Below are 16,460 nucleotides of genomic sequence, written 5' to 3'. Positions count from 1 at the left end.
GTGTGTGTGTATATACTGACTGACTCAGTGTGTGTGTGTATATACTGACTGACTCAGTGTGTGTGTGTGTGTATATATACTGACTGACTCAGTGTGTGTGTGTATATATACTGACTGACTCAGTGTGTGTGTATATATACTGACTCAGTGTGTGTGTGTGTATATATACTGGCTGACTCAGTGTGTGTGTATATATACTGACTGACTCAGTGTGTGTGTGTATATATACTGACTGACTCAGTGTGTGTGTGTATATATACTGACTGACTCAGTGTGTGTGTGTATATATACTGACTGACTCAGTGTGTGTGTGTATATATACTGACTGACTCAGTGTGTGTGTGTATATATACTGACTCCCTCAGTGTGTGTGTATATATACTGACTCCCTCAGTGTGTGTGTATATATACTGGCTGACTCAGTGTGTGTGTGTGTACTGACTGACTCAGTGTGTGTGTGTGTGTGTGTGTATATACTGACTGACTCAGTGTGTGTGTGTATATACTGACTGACTCAGTGTGTGTGTGTATATACTGACTGACTCAGTGTGTGTGTGTATATACTGGCTGACTCAGTGTGTGTGTGTATATACTGGCTGACTCAGTGTGTGTGTGTATATACTGGCTGACTCAGTGTGTGTGTGTATATACTGGCTGACTCAGTGTGTGTGTGTGTATATACTGACTGACTCAGTGTGTGTGTATATATACTGACTGACTCAGTGTGTGTGTATATATACTGACTGACTCAGTGTGTGTGTATATATACTGGCTGACTCAGGGTGTGTATATACTGACTGACTCAGTGTGTGTGTGTATATACTGACTGACTCAGTGTGTGTGTGTGTGTGTATATACACTGACTGACTCAGTGTGTGTGTGTATATATACTGACTCTGTGTGTGTGTGTGTGTGTGTGTGTGTGTGTGTGTGTGTGTGTGTGTGTGTGTGTGTGTGTATATACTGACTGACTCAGTGTGTGTGTGTATATACACTGACTGACTCAGTGTGTGTGTGTATATACTGACTGACTCAGTGTGTGTGTGTGTATATACTGACTGACTCAGTGTGTGTGTGTATATACTGACTGACTCAGTGTGTGTGTGTATATATACTGACTGACTCAGTGTGTGTGTGTATATATACTGACTGACTCAGTGTGTGTGTGTGTGTATATATATACTGACTGACTCAGTGTGTGTGTATATATACTGACTCAGTGTGTGTGTGTGTATATATACTGGCTGACTCAGTGTGTGTGTATATATACTGACTGACTCAGTGTGTGTGTGTATATATACTGACTGACTCAGTGTGTGTGTGTATATATACTGACTGACTCAGTGTGTGTGTGTATATATACTGACTCCCTCAGTGTGTGTGTATATATACTGACTCCCTCAGTGTGTGTGTATATATACTGGCTGACTCAGTGTGTGTGTGTGTACTGACTGACTCAGTGTGTGTGTGTGTGTATATACTGACTGACTCAGTGTGTGTGTGTATATACTGACTGACTCAGTGTGTGTGTGTATATACTGACTGACTCAGTGTGTGTGTGTATATACTGACTGACTCAGTGTGTGTGTGTGTGTGTGTGTATATACTGACTGACTCAGTGTGTGTGTGTATATATATATACTGACTGACTCAGTGTGTGTGTGTGTATATATATACGGACTGACTCAGTGTGTGTATATATATACGGACTGACTCAGTGTGTGTGTGTATATACTGACTGACTCAGTGTGTGTGTGTATATACTGACTGACTCTGTGTGTGTGTATATACTGACTGACTCGGTGTGTGTGTATATACACTGACTGACTCTGTGTGTGTGTGTGTGTATATACTGACTGACTCAGTGTGTGTGTGTATATACACTGACTGACTCTGTGTGTGTGTGTGTATATACTGACTCAGTGTGTGTGTGTGTGTGTGTGTGTGTGTGTGTATATACACTGACTCACTCAGTGTGTGTGTGTGTGTATATACTGACTGACTCAGTGTGTGTGTATATATACTGACTGACTCAGTGTGTGTGTGTATATATACTGACTCCCTCCGTGTGTGTGTATATATTTACTGGCTGACTCAGTGTGTGTGTGTATATATACTGACTGACTCAGTGTGTGTGTGTATATATACTGACTGACTCAGTGTGTGTGTGTGTGTGTATATATACTGACTGACTCAGTGTGTGTGTGTGTGTGTATATATACTGACTGACTCAGTGTGTGTGTATATATACTGACTGACTCAGTGTGTGTGTATATATACTGACTGACTCAGTGTGTGTGTATATAAACTGACTGACTCAGTGTGTGTGTATATATACTGGCTGAACTCAGTGTGTGTGTGTATATACTGGCTGACTCAGTGTGTGTGTGTGTGTGTGTATATACTGGCTGACTCAGTGTGTGTATATATACTGACCGACTCAGTGTGTGTGTGTGTATATATACTGACTGACTCAGTGTGTGTGTGTGTATATATACTGACTGACTCAGTGTGTGTGTGTATATATACTGACTGACTCAGTGTGTGTGTGTATATATACTGGCTGACTCAGTGTGTGTGTGTATATATACTGGCTGACTCAGTGTGTGTGTGTGTGTATATACTGGCTGACTCAGTGTGTGTATATATACTGGCTGACTCAGTGTGTGTGTGTATATATACTGACTGACTCAGTGTGTGTGTGTATATACTGGCTGACTCAGTGTGTGTGTGTGTATATATACTGACTGACTCAGTGTGTGTGTGTATATATACTGACTGACTCAGTGTGTGTGTGTATATATACTGACTGACTCAGTGTGTGTGTATATATACTGACTGACTCAGTGTGTGTGTATATAAACTGACTGACTCAGTGTGTGTGTGTGTATATATACTGACTGACTCCGTGTGTGTGTGTGTATATATACTGACTGACTCCGTGTGTGTGTATATATACTGACTGACTCAGTGTGTGTGTGTGTGTGTATATACTGGCTGACTCAGTGTGTGTATATATACTGACTGACTCAGTGTGTGTGTGTATATACTGACTGACTCAGTGTGTGTGTATATATACTGACTGACTCAGTGTGTGTGTGTATATATACTGACTGACTCAGTGTGTGTGTGTGTTGTGTATATATACTGACTGACTCCGTGTGTGTGTATATATACTGACTGACTCAGTGTGTGTGTGTATATACTGGCTGACTCTGTGTGTTCACAGTTCTCCCTCAGCATGGAACAGGGACTGTCTTCCTTGACAGGAGTTAACTGTGTGTGTTCCAGGCTGTGCAGTGGAATAACAGTGTGTGTGTGTTCCAGGCTGTGCAGTGGAATAACAGTGTGTGTGTGTTCCAGGCTGTGCAGTGGAATAACAGTGTGTGTGTGTTCCAGGCTGTGCAGTGGAATAACAGTGTGTGTGTGTGTTCCAGGCTGTGCAGTGGAATAACAGTGTGTGTGTTCCAGGATGTGCAGTGGAATAACAGTGTGTGTGTGTTCCAGGCTGTGCAGTAGAATAACTGTGTGTGTGTGTTCCAGGCTGTGCAGTGGAATAACAGTGTGTGTTCCAGGCTGTGCAGTGGAATAACTGTGTGTGTTCCAGGATGTGCAGTGGATTAACAGTGTGTGTGTGTTCCAGGATGTGCAGTGGAATAACAGTTGTGTGTGTGTGTGTGTTCCAGGCTGTGCAGTGGAATAACTGTGTGTGTTCCAGGATGTGCAGTGGAATAACTGTGTGTGTTCCAGGATGTGCAGTGGAATAACTGTGTGTGTTCCAGGATGTGCAGTGGATTAACAGTGTGTGTGTGTTCCAGGATGTGCAGTGGAATAACTGTGTGTGTTCCAGGATGTGCAGTGGAATAACTGCGTGTGTGTGTGTGTTCCAGGATGTACAGTGGAATGATATAGACTACATGGACCGTTCTCTAGACTTCACCTTTGACCCCACGGCCTTTTCGACCCTGCCTGACATGGTGAAAGACCTGCACAGCCACGGACAGCGCTACGTCATGATGCTGGTACGTTATTAATGCTGGTAACCCTCTCCCCCCCCCTCTAGGGGTATTAACCCTCTCCTCCCCCTCTAGGGGTGTTAACCCTCTCCTCCCCCCTCTAGGGGTATTAACCCTCTCCTCCCCCCTCTAGGGGTATTAACCCTCTCCTCCCCCCTCTAGGGGTGTTAACCCTCTCCTCCCCCCTCTAGGGGTATTAACCCTCTCCTCCCCCCTCTAGGGGTATTAACCCTCTCCTCCCCCCTCTAGGGGTGTTAACCCTCTCCTCCCCCTCTAGGGGTGTTAACCCTCTCCTCCCCCTCTAGGGGTACTAACCCTCTCCTCTCCCCTCTCGGGGTACTAACCCTCTCCTCTCTCCCTCTAGGGTTATTAACCCTCTCCTCTCTCCCTCTAGGGGTATTAACCCTCTCCTCTCCCTCTAGGGGTGTTAACCCTCTCCTCCCCCCTCTAGGGGTATTAACCCTCTCCTCTCTCCCTCTCGGGGTATTAACCCTCTCCTCCTCCCTCTAGGGTATTAACCCTCTCCTCCCCCTCTAGGGGTATTAACCCTCTCCTCCCCCTCTAGGGGTATTAACCCTCTCCTCCCCCCTCTCGGGGTATTAACCCTCCCCCTCCTCGGGGTATTAACCCTCTCCTCCCCCTCTAGGGGTATTAACCCTCTCCTCCCCCTCTAGGGGTATTAACCCTCCCCCTCTAGGGGTATTAACCCTCTCCTCCCCCCTCTAGGGGTATTAACCCTCTCCTCCCCCCTCTAGGGGTATTAACCCTCCCCCCTCTAGGGGTATTAACCCTCCCCCCTCTAGGGGTGTTAACCCTCCCCTCCCCCCTCTAGGGGTATTAACCCTCTCCTCCCCCCTCTAGGGGTATTAATCCTCCCCCTCTAGGGGTATTAACCCTCTCCTCCCCCCTCTAGGGGTATTAACCCTCTCCTCCCCCCTCTAGGGGTATTAACCCTCTCCTCCCCCTCTAGGGGTATTAATCCTCCCCCCTCTAGGGGTATTAACCCTCTCCTCCCCCCTCTAGGGGTATTAACCCTCTCCTCCCCCCTCTAGGGGTATTAACCCTCTCCTCCCCCCTCTAGGGGTATTAACCCTCTCCTCCCCCCTCTAGGGGTATTAACCCTCTACTTCCCCCCTCTAGGGGTATTAACCCTCCCCTCCCCCCTCTAGGGGTATTAACCCTCTCCTCCCCCCTCTAGGGGTATTAACCCTCTCCTCCCCCCTGTAGGGGTATTAACCCTCTCCTCCCCCCTCTAGGGGTATTAACCCTCTCCTCCCCCCTCTAGGGGTATTAACGCTCTCCTCCTCCCTCCCCCCTCTAGGGGTGTTAACCCTCTCCTCCCCCCTCTAGGGGTATTAACCCTCTCCTCCCCCCTCTAGGGGTACTAACCCTCTCCTCCCCCCTCTAGGGGTACTAACCCTCTCCTCCCCCCTCTAGGGGTACTAACGCTCTCCTCCTCCCTCCCCCCTCTAGGGGTGTTAACCCTCTCCTCCCCCCTCTAGGGGTATTAACCCTCTCCTCCCCCTCTAGGGGTACTAACCCTCTCCTCCCCCCTCTAGGGGTACTAACCCTCTCCTCCCCCCTCTAGGGGTACTAACCCTCTCCTCCCCCCTCTAGGGGTACTAACCCTCTCCTCTCTCTACAGGACCCAGGTATCAGCAGTGTCCAGCCAGAAGGAGGGTACTGGCCGTATGACGAAGGTCTGAGGAGAGGAGTCTTCATCAACCACACAGATGGAAGCACACTCATCGGGAAGGTAGGGAGACACACACACAGATGGAAGCACACTCACCAGGAAGGTAGGGAGACAGAGAGTTTAGAGAGAGATGGACCAGCAGCTGGAGGTCTCCTAGAGGTTAGAGAGAGATGGACCAGCAGCTGGAGATCTCCTAGAGGTTAGAGAGAGACGGACCAGCAGCTGGAGGTCTCCTAGAGGTTAGAGAGAGATGGACCAGCAGCTGGAGGTCTCCTAGAGGTTAGAGAGAGATGGACCAGCAGCTGGAGGTCTCCTAGAGGTTAGAGAGAGATGGACCAGCAGCTGGAGGTCTCCTAGAGGTTAGAGAGAGATGGACCAGCAGCTGGAGGTCTCCTAGAGGTTAGAGAGAGATGGACCAGCAGCTGGATGACTCCTAGAGGTTAGAGAGAGATGGACCAGCAGCTGGAGGTCTCCTAGAGGTTAGAGAGAGATGGACCAGCAGCAGGAGGTCTCCTAGAGCTTAGAGAGAGATGGACCAGCAGCTGGAGGTCTCCTAGAGGTTAGAGAGAGATGGACCAGCAGCTGGAGGTCTCCTAGAGGTTAGAGAGAGATGGACCAGCAGCTGGAGGAAGTGGGCTGATGGCTACATGCTGTATCCTGCCTGCCGTTGTGCCCTTGAGCAAGACCATTAACCTCTAAAAAGGTTTACTGCGCCCCCCTCTGCTCCAGCCTCTTTAACATGTGTGTTTGTTTCTGTGGGATAAGCAGAAGGCACATTTCTGTTGACCAGTAAAGTCAACTACCTCTTTTTCCTTGCCCTCTCTCTCTCTCTCTCCTCTCCTATGTTGTTCACCTCTCTCTCTCTCTCCTATGTTGTTCACCTCTCTCTCTCTCCTCTCCTATGTTGTTCACCTCTCTCTCTCTCCTCTCCTATGTTGTTCACCTCTCTCTCTCTCCCCTCTCCTATGTTGTTCACCTCTCTCTCTCTCTCTCTCCTCTCCTATGTTGTTCACCTCTCTCTCTCTCTCTCCTCTCCTATGTTGTTCACCTCTCTCTCTCTCTCTCCTCTGTTGTTCACCTCTCTCTCTCTCTCTCTCTCCTCTCCTATGTTGTTCACCTCTCTCTCTCTCTCTCTCTCCTATGTTGTTCACCTCTCTCTCTCTCTCTCTCTCCTGTGTTGTTCACCTCTCTCTCTCTCCTCTCCTATGTTGTTCACCTCTCTCTCTCTCTCTCTCCTCTCCTATGTTGTTCACCTCTCTCTCTCTCTCTCCTCTCCTATGTTGTTCACCTCTCTCTCTCTCTCTCTCCTCTCCTATGTTGTTCACCTCTCTCTCTCTCTCTCTCTCTCCTATGTTGTTCACCTCTCTCTCTCTCTCTCTCTCCTGTGTTGTTCACCTCTCTCTCTCTCCTCTCCTATGTTGTTCACCTCTCTCTCTCTCTCCTCTCCTATGTTGTTCACTTCTCTCTCTCTCCTCTCCTATGTTGTTCACCTCTCCTCTCCTATGATGTTCACCCCTCTCAGGTGTGGCCAGGTCTGACAGCGTTTCCTGATTTCTCTGACGATGTGACCCATGAGTGGTGGTACGACAATCTCAAGAGGTTCCACGACAAAGTTCCCTTCGACGGACTCTGGATCGTACGTAAGAGTGTGTGTGTGTGCTGACATCTAACCGTGTGTGTGTGTGTGTGTGTGTGCTGTCATCTAACCTTGTGTGTGTGCTGTCATCTAACCTTGTGTGTGTGTGTGTGTGTGTGCTGTCATCTAACCTTGTGTGTGTGTGTGTGTGTGTGTGTGCTGTCATCTAACCTTGTGTGTGTGCTGTCATCTAACCTTGTGTGTGTGTGTGTGCTGTCATCTAACTTTGTGTGTGTGCTGTCATCTAACCTTGTGTGTGTGTGTGCTGTCATCTAACCGTGTGTGTGTGTGCTGTCATCTAACCTTGTGTGTGTGTGTGTGTGTGTGCTGTCATCTAACCTTGTGTGTGTGTGTGTGTGCTGTCATCTAACATTGTGTGTGCTGTCATCTAACCTTGTGTGTGTGTGTGCTGTCATCTAACTTTGTGTGTGTGCTGTCATCTAACTTTGTGTGTGCTGTCATCTAACTTTGTGTATGTGCTGTCATCTAACCTTGTGTGTGTGATGTCATCTAACCTTGTGTGTGTGTGTGCTGTCATCTAACCTTGTGTGTGTGTGTGTGTGTGTGCTGTCATCTAACCTTGTGTGTGTGCTGTCATCTAACCTTGTGTGTGTGCTGTCATCTAACCTTGTGTGTGTGTGTGCTGTCATCTAACCTTGTGTGTGTGTGCTGTCATCTAACCTTGTGTGTGTGTGTGCTGTCATCTAACCTTGTGTGTGTGTGTGCTTTTATCTAACCGTGTGTGTGTGTGTGTGTTTGTGCTGACATCTAACCTTGTGTGTGTGTGTGCTGTCATCTAACCTTGTGTGTGTGTGTGTGTGTGTGCTGTCATCTAACCTTGTGTGTGTGTGTGTGCTGTCATCTAACCTTGTGTGTGTGTGTGTGCTGTCATCTAACCTTGTGTGTGTGTGTGTGTGTGTGCTGTCATCTAACCTTGTGTGTGTGTGTGTGTGTGCTGTCATCTAACCTTGTGTGTGTGTGTGCTGTCATCTAACCTTGTGTGTGTGTGTGCTGTCATCTAACCTTGTGTGTGTGTGTGTGTGTGTTGTCATCTAACCGCGTGTGTGTGTGCTGTCATCTAACCCTGTGTGTGTGTGTGTGTGCTGTCATCTAACCGCGTGTGTGTGTGCTGTCATCTAACCTTGTGTGTGTGCTGTCATCTAACTTTGTGTGTGTGCTGTCATCTAACTTTGTGTGTGTGCTGTCATCTAACCTTGTGTGTGTGTGTGTGCTGTCATCTAACCTTGTGTGTGTGTGCTGTCATCTAACCTTGTATGTGTGTGTGCTGTCATCTAATCGTGTGTGTGTGTGTGTGCTGTCATCTAATCGTGTGTGTGTGTGTGTGCTGTCATCTAACCTTGTGTGTGTGTGTGTGCTGTCATCTAACCTTGTGTGTGTGTGTGTGTGTGTTGTCATCTAACCGCGTGTGTGTGTGTGTGTGCTGTCATCTAATCCTGTGTGTGTGTGTGTGTGCTGCCATCTAACCGCGTGTGTGTGTGTGCTGTCATCTAACTTTGTGTGTGTGCTGTCATCTAACTTTGTGTGTGTGCTGTCATCTAACCTTGTGTGTGTGTGTGCTGTCATCTAACCGTGTATGTGTGTGTGCTGCCATCTAATCGTGTGTGTGTGTGTGTGCTGTCATCTAACCTTGTATGTGTGTGTGCTGTCATCTAATCGTGTGTGTGTGTGTGTGTGTGCTGTCATCTAACCTTGTGTGTGTGTGTGTGTGTGTGTTGTCATCTAACCGCGTGTGTGTGTGCTGTCATCTAACCTTGTGTGTGTGTGTGTGTGCTGTCATCTAACCACGTGTGTGTGTGTGCTGTCATCTAACCTTGTGTGTGTGCTGTCATCTAACTTTGTGTATGTGCTGTCATCTAACCTTGTGTGTGTGTGTGTGTGCTGTCATCTACCCTTGTGTGTGTGTGTGCTGTCATCTAATCGTGTGTGTGTGTGTGTGTGTGTGTGCTGTCATGTAACCTTGTGTGTGTGTTTGCTGTCATCTAACCTTGTGTGTGTGTGTGTGTGCTGTCATCTAACCTTGTGTTGTCATCTAACCTTGTGTGTGTGCTGTCATCTAACCTTGTGTGTGTGTGTGCTGTCATCTAACCTTTGTGTGTGTGCTGTCATCTAACCTTGTGTGTGTGTGTGTGTGTGCTGTCATCTAACCGTGTGTGTGTGCTGTCATCTAACCGTGTGTGTGTGTGCTGTCATCTAACCTTGTGTGTGTGTTTTCCTGTTTCAATCTGGAGTCAGATATTGTGAACGGCTTTGCCCTCTGACCCCTCTCACTTCCTGCCTAGGACATGAACGAGCCATCTAGCTTCGTGGACGGGTCGACCGTTGGTTGTCCTGACACCGAGCTGGAGAACCCTCCGTACACACCTGGTGAGACACACACACACCTCTCTCATCTTGCTCTCATTCTCTGCCCTCTCACCTCTCGTTCTCTCACCTCTCGTTCTCTCACCTCTCGTTCTCTCATTTCTCTCTCACTTCTCTCTCTCTCTCACTTCTCTCTCTCTCACCTCTTGTTCTCTCACCTCTCTCTCACTTCTCTCTCTCTCACCTCTTGTTCTCTCACCTCTCTCTCACTTCTCTCTCTCACCTCTCGTTCTCTCACCTCTCTCACCTCTCGTTCTCTCACCTCTCTCACCTCTCGTTCTCTCCTCTCTCTCATTTCTCTCACACTTCTCTCTCACCTCTCTCATTTCTCTCTCACTTCTCTCATTTCTCTCTCACTTCTCTCTCTCCTCTCATTTCTCTCTCTCTCACCTCTCTCATTTCTCTCACCTCTCTCTCTCTCCCTCCTCTCTCTCCCTCTAGGTATATTAGGGGGGTTGTTGAGGGCTAAGACTCTGTGTGCCTCTGCTGTCCAGAAGACCTCGTCTCACTACAACATGCACAGCCTGTATGGACTTCTAGAAGCTAAGGCCTCGGCACGGTCAGTACGACACATACACACTCTGTTACACCACCTAACTAGGCACGGTCAGTACGACACATACACACTCTGTTACACCACCTAACTAGGATACAGTCAGTACGACACATACACACTCTGTTACACCACCTAACTAGGCACGGTCAGTACGACACATACACACTCTGTTACACCACCTAACTAGGCACGGTCAGTACGACACATACACACTCTGTTACACCACCTAACTAGGCACGGTCAGTACGACACATACACACTCTGTTACACCACCTAACTAGGCACGGTCAGTACGACACATACACACTCTGTTACACCACCTAACTAGGCACGGTCAGTACGACACATACACACTCTGTTACACCACCTAACTAGGCACGGTCAGTACGACACATACACACTCTGTTACACCACCTAACTAGGCACGGTCAGTACGACACATACACACTCTGTTACACCACCAAACTAGGCACGGTCAGTACGACACATACACACTCTGTTACACCACCTAACTAGGCACGGTCAGTACGACACATACACACTCTGTCACTGACTCACTCTCACTTTTAAAGACGTGACCAACACACTATAGCCACCACCTAACTAGGATACAGTCAGACGTGACCAATACACCACCTAACTAGGATACAGTCAGACGTGACCAATACACCACCTAACTAGGATACAGTCAGACGTGACCAATACACCACCTAACTAGGATACAGTCAGACGTGACCAATACACCACCTAACTAGGATACAGTCAGACGTGACCAATACACCACCTAACTAGGATACATTTGAGTTTTCTCTTTCCTCATTCCCTCACTCTCTCCCTCACTCTCTCCCTTACTCTTTCCCCCTCCCTCACTCCCTCCTTCCCTCACTCTTTCCTCCCTCCCTCCCTCACTCACTCACTCACTCACTCACTCACTCACTCACTCACTCACTCACTCACTCACTCACTCTCTCCCTCTCTCTCTCTCTCTCTCCCTCACTCTCTCCCTCACTCTCTCCCTCCCTCACTCTCTCCCTCACTCCCTCCCTCACTCTCTCCCTCACTCTTTCCCCCTCCCTCCCTCCCTCACTCTCCAATACATATGTTTTCTCTTCTCTTTCCACCTCTCCCTCCCTCCCTCCCCTCCCTCTCTCTCTCTCTCTCTCTCTCTCTCTCTCTCTCTCTCTCTCTCTCTCTCTCTCTCTCTCTCTCCCTCTCTCTCTCCCTCTCTCTCTCCCTCCCTCTCTCCCTCCCTCTCTCCCTCCTCCCCAGTGCCCTGAAGCGTATGTTAGGAAGAGAGCGTTTGTGATCTCTCGCTCCACCTTCCCCAGTCAAGGCCAATACTCTGGACACTGGCTAGGAGACAACAGGAGTCACTGGAAGGACATGTACACCTCGATAGCAGGTAGACTCACACAGACACTCACTCACACTCACACACACACACACACTAGGGCTGGGCGATATGTCCAAAATATCCTATCAGGATTTGTGTTGTTTTGGACGGTTTTACAGTATTTGATGTTTCTACTTGGTAAAAGTTGTAAATATGTTTTCTGAGTAGTGCAGGACCATTCTCCATTCTTTAACCAGGTGGCCAGTTGAGAACAAGTTCTCATTTACAACTGTGACCTGGCCAAGATAAAGCAAAGCAGTGTGAACAGACAACAACAGAGTTACACATGGAGTAAACAAACGCACAGTCAATAACACAAAAGAAAATAAACATTTCATGTAAAATAAAAATCTATGTACAGATAGCAGGGAGATGAGACATGGTCACATGGAACTAGGACATTCTGATGGTTTTCTACTCAACCAAACTAGGACTAAACTGACAGTAACGTTGTAAAAATGGATACAGGTTTTCATTTCTTTAGGACTGTAGAAAAATTTCTTTTTATAGATGGTATTGTCAAAAGAGCTAATGACGAGGGTATTAGGTTCTGTTCTTTCTAGGCTGGTATCTAATTATGTCTCATCTCTCTCTAGAGGTCACATGGAACTAGGCTGGTATCTAATCATGTCTCATCTCTCTCTAGAGGTCACATGGAACTAGGCTGGTATCTAATCATGTCTCATCTCTCTCTAGAGGTCACATGGAACTAGGCTGGTATCTAATCATGTCTCATCTCTCCCTCTGTCACATGGAACTAGGCTGGTATCTAATCATGTCTCATCTCTCTCTAGAGGTCACATGGAACTAGGCTGGTATCTAATCATGTCTCATCTCTCCCTCTGTCACATGGAACTAGGCTGGTATCTAATCATGTCTCATCTCTCTCTAGAGGTCACATGGAACTAGGCTGGTATCTAATCATGTCTCATCTCTCTCTAGAGGTCACATGGAACTAGGCTGGTATCTAATCATGTCTCATCTCTCTCTAGAGGTCACATGGAACTAGGCTGGTATCTAATCATGTCTCATCTCTCTCTAGAGATCACATGGAACTAGGCTGGTATCTAATCATGTCTCATCTCTCTCCCTCCTCCTCCAGGTATGTTAACCTTTAACCTCCTGGGTGTTCCCCTGGTGGGGGCTGATATCTGTGCCTTCTCTCTCTCCCTCCCCCTCCAGGTATGTTAACCTTTAACCTCCTGGGTGTTCCCCTGGTGGGGGCTGATATCTGTGGCTTCAGTGAGCAGACTGAGGAGGAGCTGTGTGTCCGCTGGACTCAGCTAGGAGCCTTCTACCCTTTCACACGCAACCACAACTCTATCGACCAGAAGGTAAGACGCCCAATGTGGCCCCCCCCTCAATGTTCCCCCCTCCACCAATGTGGCCCTGACACAAACTGTCATAGAATAGTCATTTTATCTGTATATTGTGTGTCTCTCCTCCCAGCCTCAGGACCCCCCAGCGTTCAGCCCTGCAGCCTGTATATTCTGTGTGTCTCTCCTCCCAGCCTCAGGACCCCCCAGCGTTCAGCCCTGCAGCCTGTATATTCTGTGTCTCTCCTCCCAGCCTCAGGACCCCCCAGCGTTCAGCCCTGCAGCCTGTATATTCTGTGTCTCTCCTCCCAGCCTCAGGACCCCCCAGCGTTCAGCCCTGCAGCCTGTATATTCTGTGTCTCTCCTCCCAGCCTCAGGACCCTCCAGCGTTCAGCCCTGCAGCCTGTATATTCTGTGTCTCTCCTCCCAGCCTCAGGACCCTCCAGCGTTCAGCCCTGCAGCCTGTATATTCTGTGTGTCTCTCCTCCCAGCCGAAGGACCCCCCAGCGTTCAGCCCTGCAGCCTGTATATTCTGTGTCTCTCCTCCCAGCCTCAGGACCCTCCAGCGTTCAGCCCTGCAGCCTGTATATTCTGTGTGTTTCTCCTCCCAGCCTCAGGACCCCCCAGCGTTCAGCCCTGCAGCCTGTATATTCTGTGTCTCTCCTCCCAGCCTCAGGACCCTCCAGCGTTCAGCCCTGCAGCCTGTATATTCTGTGTGTCTCTCCTCCCAGCCTCAGGACCCCCCAGCGTTCAGCCCTGCAGCCTGTATATTCTGTGTCTCTCCTCCCAGCCTCAGGACCCTCCAGCGTTCAGCCCTGCAGCCTGTATATTCTGTCTCTCTCCTCCCAGCCTCAGGACCCCCCAGCGTTCAGCCCTGCAGCCTGTATATTCTGTGTCTCTCCTCCCAGCCTCAGGACCCCCCAGCGTTCAGCCCTGCAGCCTGTATATTCTGTGTCTCTCCTCCCAGCCTCAGGACCCCCCCAGCGTTCAGCCCTGCAGCCTGTATATTCTGTGTCTCTCCTCCCAGCCTCAGGACCCCCCAGCGTTCAGCCCTGCAGCCTGTATATTCTGTGTCTCTCCTCCCAGCCTCAGGACCCCCCAGCGTTCAGCCCTGCAGCCTGTATATTCTGTGTCTCTCCTCCCAGCCTCAGGACCCCCCAGCGTTCAGCCCTGCAGCCTGTATATTCTGTGTCTCTCCTCCCAGCCTCAGGACCCCCCAGCGTTCAGCCCTGCAGCCTGTATATTCTGTGTCTCTCCTCCCAGCCTCAGGACCCTCCAGCGTTCAGCCCTGCAGCCTGTATATTCTGTGTCTCTCCTCCCAGCCTCAGGACCCCCCCAGCGTTCAGCCCTGCAGCCTGTATATTCTGTGTGTCTCTCCTCCCAGCCTCAGGACCCCCCAGCGTTCAGCCCTGCAGCCTGTATATTCTGTGTCTCTCCTCCCAGCCTCAGGACCCCCCAGCGTTCAGCCCTGCAGCCCGTTCAGCCATGAAACAGTCTCTGCTGCTCCGCTCCTCTCTGTTCCCTCTGCTCTACACGCTGTTCCACCGCGCACACACACACGGACACACCGTCGCTCGCCCTCTGCTGTTCGAGTGAGTTACACACACACACACTGGGACACACACACACACACACTGGGACACACACACACACACACACACACACACTGGGACACACACACACACACACTGGGACACACACACACACACACACACACTGGGACACACACACACACTGGGACACACACACACACACTGGGACACTGGGACACACACACACTGGGACACACACACACACACACTGGGACACACACACACACACTGGGACACACACACACACACACACTGGGACACACACACACACACACACACACACACACACACACTGGGACACACACACACACTGGGACACTGGGACACACACACACTGGGACACACACACACACTGGGACACACACACACACTGGGACACACGTTATGTTCTTCTATCGTCATGGATTCCTAAAATTAATTTCTGTTCGATATCCTATTTCCCCCTAAGCCCTAACCCTAATTATAAACTGGGTGGTTGGAGCTCAATGCTGACGGCCGTGGTATATCAGACTGTATACATGTATATTCACCTCTCTAATTACGTTGGTGACCAGTTTATAATAGCAATAAGGCTCCACAGAGGACGGCCCATTACGTTGTACCTGGACACAGCCCTTAGCCGCGGTATATTGGTTATATATCACACCCCCCTCAGGCCTTAATTGTAACCCTAAACCTAATCCCTGAGTTTAAAATGGCCTTTGTCCTCATGGGGATGTGGGAAATGTCGCTACAAGGGAGAACTTTCCTTGTTTCACTCTCCTCGTGGGGGATTTTAACACACACACACACACACACACACACACACACACACACACACACACAGCTCTTTCAGGATGTTCCTGACCAATGTGTGTTCATATTTTTAGGTTCCCCAAGGATGTGAGAACGTATGGGATAGACAGACAGTTCCTATGGGGGAAGAGTTTGATGGTGACACCAGTATTAGATCCAGGTGTGGACTATGTTGTGGGCTACTTCCCTCAGGGTCTCTGGTACGACTACTACACGGTAAGAACATAGCTATATATATTAACTATACATAACCCTTAATAACCCTTAATAACCCTTAATAACCCTAACCCCAGGTCTCTACTACACGGTAAGAACATAGCTATATATATTAACTATACATAACCCTTAATAACCCTTAATAACCCTTAATAACCCTAACCCCAGGTCTCTACTACACGGTAAGAACACAGCTATATATATTAACTATACATAACCCTTAATAACCCTTAATAACCCTTAATAACCCTAACCCCAGGTCTCTACTACACGGTAAGAACACAGCTACAGTAATTATTCAAGATAATGGGGGTATTTTTTTAAGGACTGGGGACAGTCCTCTTAGTATTTATATATGTTCAGCTTTATTGATGAGACGGCAAAGTGTTGGATAAAGATGGTCCCGTGGGGCTCAGTTGGTAGTGGGGCGGTGTCATTGCAACGCCAGGGTTGTGGGTTCGATTCCCACGGGGGACCAGTATGGAAAACTCTGTCTCTCACTACTGAAAGTGGATGAGAGTTTTATTAATGAAGGACGGAAATGTGCCAGATGATTGGGAGGTGGAGTCTAAGGGCAGTGGGCGGGACCAGCTGGAACCACGGGACCACACAGGACACAACTAGTAGGAATTCTGGGTAATGACAAATAGAATGTGATGGTAGTTACAAGGCTTTTGTTTCAGGCTTCGGACAACGTCACTTCCACTGAGCGGACAAAACATTAGGAACACCTTCCTGATATTGAGTTCCACCCCCATTCAGAACAGCCTTGATTTGTCTGGACTCCACAAGGTGTGGAACGCGTTTCCACAGGGATGCTGGTCCATGTTGACTCCACAAGGTGTGGAAAGCGTTTCCACAG

The 16,460-nt window shown here is 48.8% G+C and overlaps 1 protein-coding gene across 1 annotated transcript in view; it reads left to right on the top strand.

Annotated features, from left to right (window-relative positions):
• The window catches only part of LOC109883780 (lysosomal alpha-glucosidase-like), a 44,148-nt gene that overhangs the window by 9,286 nt on the left and 18,402 nt on the right, over positions 1 to 16,460 (top strand). Inside the window, exons 9-17 of the mRNA XM_031814015.1 lie at positions 3,891 to 4,022; positions 5,662 to 5,772; positions 7,235 to 7,348; positions 9,649 to 9,733; positions 10,172 to 10,313; positions 11,576 to 11,688; positions 12,862 to 13,013; positions 14,439 to 14,587; positions 15,457 to 15,598. Of these exons, the coding sequence (XP_031669875.1) occupies positions 3,891 to 4,022; positions 5,662 to 5,772; positions 7,235 to 7,348; positions 9,649 to 9,733; positions 10,172 to 10,313; positions 11,576 to 11,688; positions 12,862 to 13,013; positions 14,439 to 14,587; positions 15,457 to 15,598 (1,140 nt within the window). The remainder of the gene's footprint in view (positions 1 to 3,890; positions 4,023 to 5,661; positions 5,773 to 7,234; positions 7,349 to 9,648; positions 9,734 to 10,171; positions 10,314 to 11,575; positions 11,689 to 12,861; positions 13,014 to 14,438; positions 14,588 to 15,456; positions 15,599 to 16,460) is intronic.

Source organism: Oncorhynchus kisutch, unplaced genomic scaffold (genome assembly GCF_002021735.2).
Source record: "Oncorhynchus kisutch isolate 150728-3 unplaced genomic scaffold, Okis_V2 Okis06b-Okis10b_hom, whole genome shotgun sequence".
NCBI classification, from domain to species: Eukaryota; Metazoa; Chordata; class Actinopteri; order Salmoniformes; family Salmonidae; genus Oncorhynchus; species Oncorhynchus kisutch.
This window is presented reverse-complemented; position numbering and strand designations above follow the sequence as displayed.